The sequence below is a fragment of the Callithrix jacchus genome, chromosome 15 (assembly GCF_049354715.1).
Source record: "Callithrix jacchus isolate 240 chromosome 15, calJac240_pri, whole genome shotgun sequence".
NCBI classification, from domain to species: domain Eukaryota; kingdom Metazoa; phylum Chordata; class Mammalia; order Primates; family Cebidae; genus Callithrix; species Callithrix jacchus.
The window spans coordinates 98,759,626-98,772,105 of record NC_133516.1 but is presented as its reverse complement, the minus strand read 5'-3'; the positions used below and the strand labels follow the sequence as shown (position 1 = coordinate 98,772,105).

Below are 12,480 nucleotides of genomic sequence, written 5' to 3'. Positions count from 1 at the left end.
CCTGCATGACTCTCTCCCTTCAAATAAGAAGTCCTTTTCTTCTCTAGAAAAAACTCAGTATAATTAAGAGGCAAGTACCAAATCTCATGCGTTCAAGAATGAATGTACTGAGCAGCAAGGACAAATGAGTTTATGAAAGGCATGGGATCTCATCCTGCAGAAACACAGGATGGTGGCTGTTACACCACCAAACTGGTCGGTTTGAGCTGTCTGCAGGGCTTCAGGAGCTCCGAATGAATCTGATGATGGTGTTCATAAAATAGTCATCATGGCCAGGTGCGATGGCTCATATCTGCAATCCAGGCACTTTGGGAATCCGAGGCAGGTGGATCATCTGAGGTCAGGAGTTCGTGACCAGCCTGGCCAACATGGTGAAAGCTGTCTCTACTACAAATACAAAAATTATCCCGGTGTGCTGGTGGAAACCTGTCATCCCAGATACTCGGGAGGCTGAGGCAGGAGACTCACTTGAACCCGGGAGGCGGAGTTTGCAGTGAGCCGAGATTGTGCCACTGCACTCCAGTCTGGGTGACAAGAGCAAAACTGTTTCAAAACAAAAACATACGCTGAGCAGTGATAACTGTTAGAACCAGCATCAGCTGAGATACTCCATACTGGTATTTTAAATTAAGCTGAATACTCTTGGTAGTCAATGGATATGTAAACATCAGGTGTGTCAAAGATGAGCCAATACCATTCTAATATTCATGCTATGGAGTACAGAATTTAATCAACAGACTACGTGGCAAATCATTTCTGTTTTGAAAAAATGCTTCTGAAAAGTTGCTTAGAACTGGCTCAGATATCGACATTAAAAATAAATTGTCAATATGCCAAAATTTCTTTTTAACACTCAAGGATTATTAGCATCAAACAAATGGGCATCAGCAACTGGAGGAAAGCAAATAAGTATTATTAACAAAACTATTTCCCCTAGACAGTGAAAGTCACAGCTTGGTTGTTGCAATGGGAAACTGTAACAAAATCTTAATTTATTCAGATTAATTAAGAAAAATCTTCTTTATGAAATAACGTTATATATTTTCGTTACCAGTTTTATACATCAGCCCTCAGCAGCTAAGCAAATACTACGGCGGGGAAGCCTAATACAGAAGCAGGCCAACCGATGGTATAAAGTTACAGTAGTTGACACAAGTTGTCCCAAGAGGAAATGACACTTTTTTTAATGTAAGAGCCCAAAGTAATATTTTCTCCTTTTCAAAGTAAGATGCTAGGTTTTCTTCTGCCAAAAGGATATCATTTTACATTTCATTTATGGATTACTCTTTATTCAAATGAATCAAAGTGATCCAATACATCAATATTAAACAGCTCAGTCCTGCTTGTCATTTTCTCTCAACCCTATAAAAAATTGCTTGGTTTATGATATGCATTTTTCTGTTGGGATTAAAAGAGAAAAAAAGAAAAGACCTAAAGCAGATAGCATCTTATTTTCACAAACTATATACATTTTATTATTTGTCGTATAGTGCTCATTAGAAATGAGCATATGGTTGAGGGCAGGGCTTTCGTGGCAAAATTAAGAATATCAGATTTGTCTCTGCAGCATACCAACTAATAAAATAATTACTCTCTGGTATGTGCTCTGTTTGGCTGACAAACCAAAGAAATCTGAGATCTTACAAGAGCTGACCTGATCTAAGCCTGGGATTAAACACTAATAAAAATACTGGCTGAAGCTCCATCACATTGAAAGCTAATTTAACCTGATTTAACAGGTCGTATTCGCCACTACATTCACTGTGAAAGAGTTATTCATGAATTATAGCATCTAATGTCACTATTGGAAAAATTAAATAAATCGAAACCCTCTGGCCTTCGTGTTGACAGCAGTTTTTCCAAGCTTTTAAAATAAATTTTAAAAAAGGTAAAATGAAATAAACACATTACTGGTAAGTGCCTCTTCTGAATGAACTCTTTAATGAATGCTTATAGAACGGGTGTAAGATCTGGAGCTGATTTGACTATGATTACCCCAGAGGTAGCAGAAAAAGCAATACATACTCTGTTACGTGTATTATGTTAATAATGACAGCAGGCATGCCTAAAGTTCACTATACATTACTAAAACTGCATTCCAGTATTCCTGAGCTCAACAAGTTTTCTTAGCCAATAAGCATTTTAAAAAGGCCATACCTCTGCAAACTGAAACAAGGCGGATGTTTGACACTGCTTTGTAGGAGCATCAGGGTGGGACGTACTTGAAGATATCTGAAAGGAAACAAGCAGTTTTTAATGCACAATGACATTTTTCCATATCAGATCGTAAGATTCTGCCATATATTTTCAACTGTAGACACTGATAAAGATTTAAAAATGAGTCATTACTCTCAATCCCTTTAGAAGAGCAGTAGAAATGATATGGGAAGACAAAGGCCATGTTTCTAAAAACAGATGATTATAAAGAACAAAGACTGAGTACGGCTCATTTGCCATGCCTTTTGTAAGGGTACCAGGTATATATCAAACAGCAGTTAAGGAGACTTGTTGAAATAAATTTCCTTATTAAAAAAAAAAATTATTAAAAGCTGAAGGCTGCAAGTAAAACCACTCACTCACTCTCTTCCAACACCACTCCTTCCAAGCAAGCTGTTCTCTAGTTAGAGGCAGCTGTGAAGCAGTGTTGGCGAAGCATATGGATGTGGGTCAGAGTATCTGGGATTGAATCTGCTCTGCTACTTACCCACAACATGACCTTGGGCAGCTCAGCTAAACTTTCTGAGACTTATTTTTCCCAACTGTAAATTGATGATGATGACAATAATCCGAATATTAGAGGATTGTGGTGAAAAAATGAAATTACCCATTAAAATATGGCATGGCACCAGAACTCAGTAAATTGTTTAGTAAATATGAAAAGCATTTTCTTCTTTTTTAGCACGGGCATCCTCCCACCCAACACAAACACACACACGTTAGTGTTTGACAATGAATAGAAGAGTCTGCCACCCTACAATTGATTCAACTAAGGGACCTTCTGTTTCCAGTTGGTAGTTATGGTAGCTTCTTTTAACTTTGCTCAGAGGAACATGTGGAAATACTTTTCAAGGACGCTTTAAGAGCAAGGTCAGTTAGTAATTTTGGTTCCAAAGTGAAAAAACCATTTATCCAGCTACAAAACAGGGTAACATTGGGTCACAGAAGAAGAAAGCCTGGGCGTTTTAACTTCAGCCCATTCCCAATCCCACAAGTCTTTTCCTTCAAGTAACTGCATTCAACAACAACTCCATCAAAGGGTACTTCCTAAGCAATAAATCCACCTTAATCATAACGCTTTAACCACAAAAACTGCTTTTTCATTTTAGTTAAACTGGTTAGAAAAACAATGGGGCTATGTGGCCATACAGTATGAAAGTGACGTTTAGGAATGAGAAAGAATCAGGAAGCTGGGCAGTGTGGCTCACATCTGTAATCCCAGTGCCTTGGGAGACTGAGGTGGGAAGATCGCTTGAGCCCGGAAGTCCAAGACCAGCCTGAGCAACATAGCAAGACCTCGTCTCAAAATTAAAAAAAAAAAAAAAAAAAATTAGCAGAGAGACTGACTGAGTAGTGAACTGTAATCACTGCTGAAGCTATCAGGAAAACTTCATTCTTCTGGGTCTTTCTAATCAGGTAAGTATTTTTAGAATAAACATCAGTAGAAGAAAAAATATCAACCAAATCCAATTTAACAAACTAGGTAGAAATAAACCCACCTTATCCATTATAAGATCTAGCCAAGTGTTCTGAAGACATTCAAGGGCAAAATTTTAGAACTTTTCTTGGTCAAACCATGAATCTTGTCATTTCAAGTGACTACCATGTGCAAGTATGACAGAATGCAAAAATGAACCCAGAGAAATCTTTCTTAAGTCTTAGGAATTATAAACTCAGTACATCTTATTGCAGACATGACTTTTCATCCCTACCAAACCTCTGTAAAATTAAGAAAAAACAAACAATTTATATAAAGAGAAATACATAAATATTATAGGTTATACTAAATATAATATATTCCTTTAAGAATTAAATCAGGCAATGACAAAATAGAGCTAGTGTTACAATCCATCCAATTTTGTGAAAAGTATCTCAGAAGTTCTAAAAACAAGTTGGGGGGAGATGTTATTATAAATTAATATAAGACAATGATTTCAACTAATAACATAAATAGGAGCTCCTGGAGACAGATTAGAGCCCTTTTATATAAAAGCAATAGGATCAGGGATCCCTCTGCATCTTAGATATGCTGTAGGAGTCACAAAAATGTACATGTGCTAACATATCCAAAATTTCCTGTGAAATTTTAGAGGTTTCATTAGATTGTTAAAGGTTCAAGGATCGTCTCTTAAGCCTTTCCGTTTTCAAAGTAGGGACCAATCTTATTTAACATGCTTATAACTACTCTTGGAAAAAAGAGTGCAGGCCGAGTGTTGTGGCTCATGCCCTGTAATCCAGTACTCTGAAAGGCTGAGGTGGGAAGATGGCCTGAGATCAGTAATTCAAGAACAGCCTGGGCAACACAGTGAGACCCCAGGCTAAAAAAAAAAAAAAAAAAATTAGTTGGGCATGGTGGCATGCATCAGTCCCAGCTACTCAGGTAGCCGAGATGAAAGGATCCCTTGCGCCCAGAAGTTCCAGGTTACAATGAGCTATGATCATGCCACTGCACTATAAGCCTGGATGACATAGCGAGACTCTATCTCTAAAAAAAATAAAAAATGTTCCCCTCATACAAAACAGTAAAACAGTTGGGCCAACACCAGGAAGGATGACAGTGGTGAAAAATGTCTAGTCAGTGAGAACTCAAATGATCAAGAGAGACCAGGTGGCTTAAAGTTTAAGAAAAAAATGTATCAGCGAGAGCTCATATTGAGTTCTGGAGTAAATTAAGGTATTCTGAGTAGTCTTAAACTTTAGACTTGATATCAAGGATAATGTGCTTTTCTACACCATCTCTTTGAACCATGTCAAGAGACCTATTGAGCTGAACAAGTCTGACAAATGGATGACTCTGAAAACTGCCAACCTCAGGCTCAAGTTTCAATTAAGATGAAAGTATACTTAAAAAAGAAAAGAAAAAGAAATGCATAGATTAGTTGCATAGCCAATAATCATGGACCGATTCTGTCTTCTATTTTATCAAATGAACATACCAATAAATGACTGTTATAAGAGTAATTCAACATACTCTAAACCTTACTATCCACGAGTAAAAATTAGTAATGAGGTTAATAACATTTAGTATGACTTTAAAGATAAGCTTCTCTAAATGCATAAGAGTCGTTATTTCTTAATTAAGAGTCCCAAAATATCTTTTCCAAAATTTGACTCTATTTTCCCTCTTACGTTTGAGCTGAGCAGAGTTCTTCATTGCTTTCAGTTCCTGTTATCAGCCCCAGTTTAAGCCCACTTTACACTTTTCTCATTAGTTAAGTAATATATTACCTCGGCAAACTGAAACAATGGTGACTTCTGAGGCAATTCAGGAGACTCTGAAACATCAGGCCTGCATGTGCCGGAGGATACCTGAAACAAAGATGCCACATTTTCTCTTGTACCATTTCCTGTGTTAGGTAAACATTTAAGGCTCTGTCTTCACTATCAACAACCGTTAGAAAAACATCACCTTTCAATCAAGTCTTTTTCTCAAGATACGTTTCTTCTTTTATCTCAATGCTAATATTGACCCACTTTTGCAGTTAGGTGACAATTACTTTGGTAGTCAACTGTTAGTCAAAAGTCACAGGAGGCTTGGAATGTTAGAGAGGGAAGAATTTCATTATTCCTCTGATCTAACCCCCTCTCTTTTCAAACATGAAGAAATTTTGACACTTCTCCCAACGCTAAAAAATCCCCTGATCACCATTGTACATCTTTTTCCAGGGGCTTTATTTAATGTGTTATCTCCAACACTGCCTGGGCACAATGTAGATACTCAACAAGTATTTGTGGAGTGAACTAATAAAAGCTGAATATAGTTTTTTCAATCCCAATTCAGTGTGATTCCTCCCCACCTTCCTGAACAATGAAATTAGACAGTCTAGGGAAAATCTTTCACTTTAAAGAAAAAATGAAAGGTACAAATACTTTTTAATAACTTGCTTTCTGACTACAAAATAATCCAAGTTCACTGTTAAAAATATGAAAAAAAATCACACAAAAACAAAAGAAAAATCACCTACAATGTTACCTCCCAAAGATAAGTACTGTTAACACTCTTATACATTCTTCCAATTGTGTATGTAGGTAATTTTTAACAAAAATAAAATATTCTAACACAGTTACAGAATGTCCTGTTTTAAAAAAAAAACTTTAAGATTCATTTTTCTGCATCACTAACTCTTTTCCAGTGTAATTTTAATAGCTGCATGTGATTATATTTGATGGGTAAATCCTATGGAAAGAGCTGCCAGTCACCCAGATTACGCTCCTAAAAACAATTTCGCACTGAACCTCTTAAGACATTGAGGATGTGTTTCTCTAACAATGTCACAGGCCACTGGGCAGGAACAAACATCTGAAATTTTAATTGTTACCTTTGGATTTTAAAGAGTAGTGGTCACCTTCTCCCAGAGACAGGCACATTAGTGAAAGTACAGAAGGTTGAACTAATTTGCCACCTGTGGTTTGGCTGCAAAGCCCGACTCCCCTATTGTCACTGCCTACTTGGTATACTGTGCCAAATGTCCCACACCAAGGAGACGCAAAATGCACTAAAAAGGCAGCTAACAAATCCTGAACTTGTAGCCACAAGACTGGGAATTCTTTTATCGGAAGGAATACCTGAACAAAATGTATCTTTATCATTTAGAAGTATTTAAAAAAAATCAACTTCTCTGCTTTATTAAATAATCTGTGTTTGGCTCCTGATTATTTGACAAATAATCAAAATTTTACTTATTTTCAAGCATAGGACTTTTTGAAAATTATAAAACATCTTTATAAAACTTTAATAGTTGTGTATAAGAAATCTATAAAAGATATTCAGAATTAAATGTGTTATTATTTAGAGTACCTACACTGCATAAAGTCTATATAACATATATGCTTATTTCAGATCCCACAATGCATAAGAAATAGTACCATTTATGAGGATGTAAATTCCCTATGGGTTAGAGTTCATATTAACATCATGAAGAAATTCAACTTTCTTTTTAAGTGTTATGTATAGATTATTTGGCCACAACAATACATCAAGTCATAAAATTTAAAAGTTAAATAATACCCTTTGCAAAGTTTTAAGATGGATGGTCTTAAATTAAACTTCCTATTTGAACACATAATTATGAAGGCATCTATAATCCTGCACATGGTTTGCCAACTTAAGTATGCAATCACGTAAGTCTATATGTTTGTGCTTATCATGCACCTGACAAAGAGTGGGTGCACAATGAGCATCTGTTGACTAACTTAATTCTCTCCATATTTAGGCGAATAGGAAGAATCTCAGTGATGTGGCCAGGAGTACAATAAGCGAATGTCCAATGGCTAAAACAGCCGTGACAGAATCACTAATGCTGTGCATTTTACTCTAGCGGACCACGTCCTCTCTCAAAACCTAGTCACTCTTACTCTTCAGTGTGGTATAGTGGAAACGGCACACACTTAGGGATCAGGAGAATTGGGTTAGTACTAAGCTTTATAGTTAGCTAACCCTGTAGTACACAAAGGAACAGAGGCAGTGTATCAGAAGAGGTCAAGAGGATGGACATAAAAAAGAAAAAGAAAAGAGGAGGACTGGGAAAGAAAGCAACGATGCTAGCAGCAGAAGACAGAGAAGCTGCAAAGAACGGATACGAATGTTTCCTAAAGCACTGGAGTCTGTCTAAATGAAACTGAATAGGGAAAATAGCCCCCAATTTCTCTAGAACGCTTCTGCTCAAAGCAGTAATTATTTACAACTGTAATTCTAAGTTGTCAAGGTAAGAAAGATTGTAAAATATATCATTTATTAAGAAGGCAGAAATCTGTGTGATGCAGGTTAGACATATTTCTTCTGGGGATCTAAAGTCTCAAAATACAAAAATTGTTCAATGACATGGCAAATATAAATATGAAGAATTCATTATTGAGTACTTGCTAAATAAGGTGTCCTATAAAATGTATGTATCTGTGCATACACTGATCTACACATGCATTTGATTAAAAAAAAAGACATTCTATCCATATAAAAGAGAAAGCATAGTTCCTACAGAAGGCTCCCATTGAGTAATGTTATTATTCAGAAGGTTCCAGACATTGCAAAATGTTTAAAATATTGTGCTATATTATCTTGCTGTCTGCATTTAAAGTATTTTAAATTACTTATTTTTAGTAAGTGGGACACACTTTTTATAAATAAACGATTATGTGATATCGATTGCTATGCTAGAGCCAGTTTTCTCATTAATTAAGAGGAAAGAAAAAATATTAAATAAGTAGTAGTTAAACAAGGGAGAAAAAAGACCAAAAAGCTGTCTCGAGAAATAGTCTCCGAAATAATCGATAAAGCCACTAGGTGCTGCTATATGCCCAAAAATGAAGACAGCTAAAGGGATTTTTGTTAAGTACATATTCATCTGACTTCCCTCAAATTCAGTCCTCTCTGTGATTTAGCTATAATCCTCAAAAACCATGGAAGGGGAGTGATTAGTATAACTAAGAATTACAGTGATGTGGTAGTTTTTTCACAGGAGCTATTCAGACAGTGAAATTGAGTACACAAAAAAAGTGAACTAGCCTCCGGATATAAAATAAGACCAAGCCAGTTGCATGCACTGTGAGTGCTGTGGAAAGCTGGGCTGTTATCCTGAGCCTGTCCTTACTCTGCAAAGCACAAGACCACAACCACGCACTGCTGGCGCTGTACTGAACACAATCAACAAAATTTGGGTTCTGCACTGGTAGGATCTAAGCCATATGTTCCTACTCTCTTTCCCATTCAAACATTTACTGATTACTCACTTATTCAACAAATACGTAATAGGCACCTATGACATGCCAGCCACAAAGACTGCTACTTTCAAGAAGCTTATATCCTACTCGTATCCAGTATGTGTTAGGGAATAAAACGATGACCGAAGGAAATGTGCCCAACCCTTCATTGCTTGCAACTCATGTGCAGGGGACAGCAACATACACAAAAATGTAAATGCATAATGGTGAAATATTACAAGGTCTACAGGAGGAGGGAGAAGCAGCCTTCATTCTGTGTGGGGACAGGTGGAAGGAAGATAGGTAACTTCTAAGATACCCCTTAGGAAAACCAGGAGTTCTCTCCCAAGTGTAGAAGTGATGCAGGAACAGGAGGTTAGGAAAGTATGAAGGCAAGAACCCTGTGTGTTTGAGAAAGTGACTTTCTCAGTGTGGCTGAAGAATAAGATGCATGGGAGTGTAGTGGGAGAATCTGAATTCTCCTTGAAGAAGTTGGAAACTGGGCTGGAGGCAATGGGGAGCCAGCCAAGGTTTTCAGTCCCAGAGGGGTGTAGCCACGTAATTCTGTGAGTGGACTGCAGGGTGACACTGGTTGGGATGACTGGAGGCAGGAGGCTAACCAGAAGATTAAGGAAATAAGCCAGCTGAGATGTGGGATCCCAACTGAATCAAAGATGATCACTGCCAGGCTTCAGTAACTGCCTGGAAAGATGTCAGGGCTGAGGGAAAGGGGTCAGAAACACAATGCCTGTGTTTCCACGGTAAGTTAACGCCTGTCACTGGAAGAGGAAATCTGAGAGATGGAAGGAGGTTTGGACGGAGGCAGGGGTGTCTTTTATGAGAAGAGATGGTTTTGGGGTAGAGAATTCCACCTGAGAGTTAAAGAAGAAGCTGGTTACTGACGCCCTGGACTCAGCTACCTAACATCAGCAGTGCACTACATCTGCGAAGTCCTGGGCTGCCATGGGGGGCATAACCGAACAGCACCACAGAATCAAGTGCTCCACAGGCAGAATACATGTTGAGTCATCCAGCTAAACAGAAGAATATGTCCTTGGTTTTATTCAGGGTTTTGGTGCTGCTGGAGTATTGATTTTACTCCATGAGTCAAGTTCTCCCAACATTATAATCTGTGGGGCTGAGCACTAGTATGGAAGTCCAGAACAGACTCCAGGCCAGTTGTAAAAATAACTGCAGTAGCAATTGCGATGAACTCAGATCACCTTTCTGCCTCAGTTTCCTTATTTGATAAAGTAGGTAATGATGCCAGTCTGCCTACTTGCCTTCTTCACAGGAAACTGTGAGAATAAAACACAACAGTGTACATCAGTGTGCTCTCCAACCACAACCTAATCGACAATAACAACACCTCCCTTGGGAAGGATGCCTCCTTTATCTTCCTGTTCTCCACCCTTCTCTTTCGAGCCCAGCTCTTTCTGCCCACCTTCCACACTACCTTTGCCTTCATCTCTGAGAGACCACGGAGCATAGCCAAGTTCATCAATGTGCAGCCTACAGACTCATGGAGGATGTGTGACTGTCAATCAAGGGTAAAAGGACCGAATTCTCTGGTCTTGAGCCCCACTGCGGACAGACGAAAGGACCTGAGCTCTTTGGCTGGATGAGCAGGTCCAGCCAAAATGGGCAGTGAAGCCTGACATAAAGGGGGAGCCACCCAAGAAAAGAGAAAGCTCAGAGAGCCCACTTCCTTTTCAGTGTTGAATTTAAGTAAGCTGTAAAACTATGAGAGGGAATAAAGTTTTGATGAGGTACAGGTAGGAATTGCAGCGAGGAGTTTGAAATTCAATGGATTGAAGTCTTCCGGAAGAGCCAAATATGGTATCCTAAAGGAGGCACATATCCAATTAATTCAAACACACCAAGAGGCAGGAAAATGAATCGCCTCATTTCACTGACGTTAGAAATTAGAATAAAGAAAGGTGAAAATTTTCCATTTTATCTAAATCTATATTTGCTTAAAATTGTTAAATACTCTGTATTTAAGATGTGGACATAATCATTCCTTTATTCAACAAATACTGGTAAAAATAAACTTTTCTCTGTCTCAGATTTTGCCTATCTCCATCATTTAATGAAAAATAAGGTGGGTTTAAATCCTGAATTCCTCATTCCATGACCTTTGGGAAGTTATTTCACCTCTCTGACCTAGTTTCCTCATTTATAAAATGGGGAAAACAATAAAGCAGCCTCATAAGGTTCTTGAGAGGATGAAATGAGCATGAGATACTCCATGTCAGCTGTTAACACAGTGCCTGGCCCCAGCAAGCACCCACGAAAGGCCCCTGCTCTGGCAGCAATGAGCTTCAGTAAGGGTGCAGCCCAGGATGCCACAGGAGAAGTGGCCAGAGCTAAGGCTGGGTGGGCAGAGGCTGACTCACCAAGGCCTCTGTGCGCTGCAAGAAGACCGAAGCTAGTCCTCTTGGGCTGAATTCTAGCTCTGCCGCTTTGTAGCTGCACCATCATGGGCTGTCATTTTACCCTTCTCTGCCTCTGCTTCCTCACCTAATGGTAAATATTTACTTATAAGGTACATAGGACTTAACTCAGAATTGTTACAAGGATTAAGAGTTTCTTTTATGTAATACACTTAACAATTGAGCCTTGGAGGCAATGCTCAATACATGTGAGTTGTAATCTCCAGGCAAGTGAGTGGACCTGCTGTAGTTTAAATCTAGTAGTTGTTCTTGATCCCAAGTTTCTTAGTCTTCTAGAGACAATACTTACATATAATACAGTAAGAAATTTTTTATTGTGACCTTTATTATACAGTTTATAATAAAGTATAAAACTAAATACAATCAAGTGTTATAAAGTATAAAACTAACAATATGGGATATAAGAGATTAGAGTAAGGAGGGAATTAAATTTGGCTCAAGAAATCATGAAGGACTTCCTGGAGGAGGTGACAGACTACTATTACAAACTTACAAGGCAAAATATATTTATTACAGGTTCAGTATCCCTAATCCAAAAATCTAAAATCCTCAAAAAAATCTGAAACCTTCTGAGTGCCAACTCATAATGCTAAAGGAACTACTCACTGGGGCATTTCAGATTTCAATTTTTGGGATTTGGGATGCCCAAAAGGTAAGAATAATACAAATATTCCAAAAACAAAAAAAAAACACACCAAAAAGCTGGAACTCTGAAGCACTTCTGGTCTCAAACATTTTGAATAGGCAATATTTAACCTATATTTTTGGATTTTCAGAAATTTTGATATGTAAGTTTTAAACATTTTTAAACAAGCAGATCATGGTGAACAAATGAAAATCAATGTGATTTCCTTTGAAGCTAGAAGTATCATGTAAAGAATTTGCTATATCTAAAATCTTGAACCTTGAGACAATATCAGCTTCATGCTATCTAGTTCGTTCCCTGACATGCTTTACACATAGAAGCCATTCAGTAAACTCTTGTCATGTAATTAAATGTAAGAAAAGATGGCACACAGTTAGACACTGGTCAATTCTCAGAGAGCATGACCTTTACAGTTCTTTTATGGAGGTGTGCCATCATCTGTTAGCATCTTTCCACTAACCTGAC

The 12,480-nt window shown here is 38.0% G+C and overlaps 1 protein-coding gene across 10 annotated transcripts in view; it reads right to left on the bottom strand.

The window, feature by feature from the left end:
- The window catches only part of BBX (BBX high mobility group box domain containing), a 166,723-nt gene that overhangs the window by 71,081 nt on the left and 83,162 nt on the right, over positions 1-12,480 (bottom strand). For all 10 annotated transcript variants that reach the window (XM_035274366.3, XM_078352267.1, XM_078352268.1 and 7 more), the window contains 2 exons: positions 5,446-5,526; positions 2,158-2,232 (listed from right to left, as the gene is read on the bottom strand). In XM_035274366.3, coding sequence (XP_035130257.2) covers positions 2,158-2,232; positions 5,446-5,526 — 156 coding nt within the window. The remainder of the gene's footprint in view (positions 1-2,157; positions 2,233-5,445; positions 5,527-12,480) is intronic.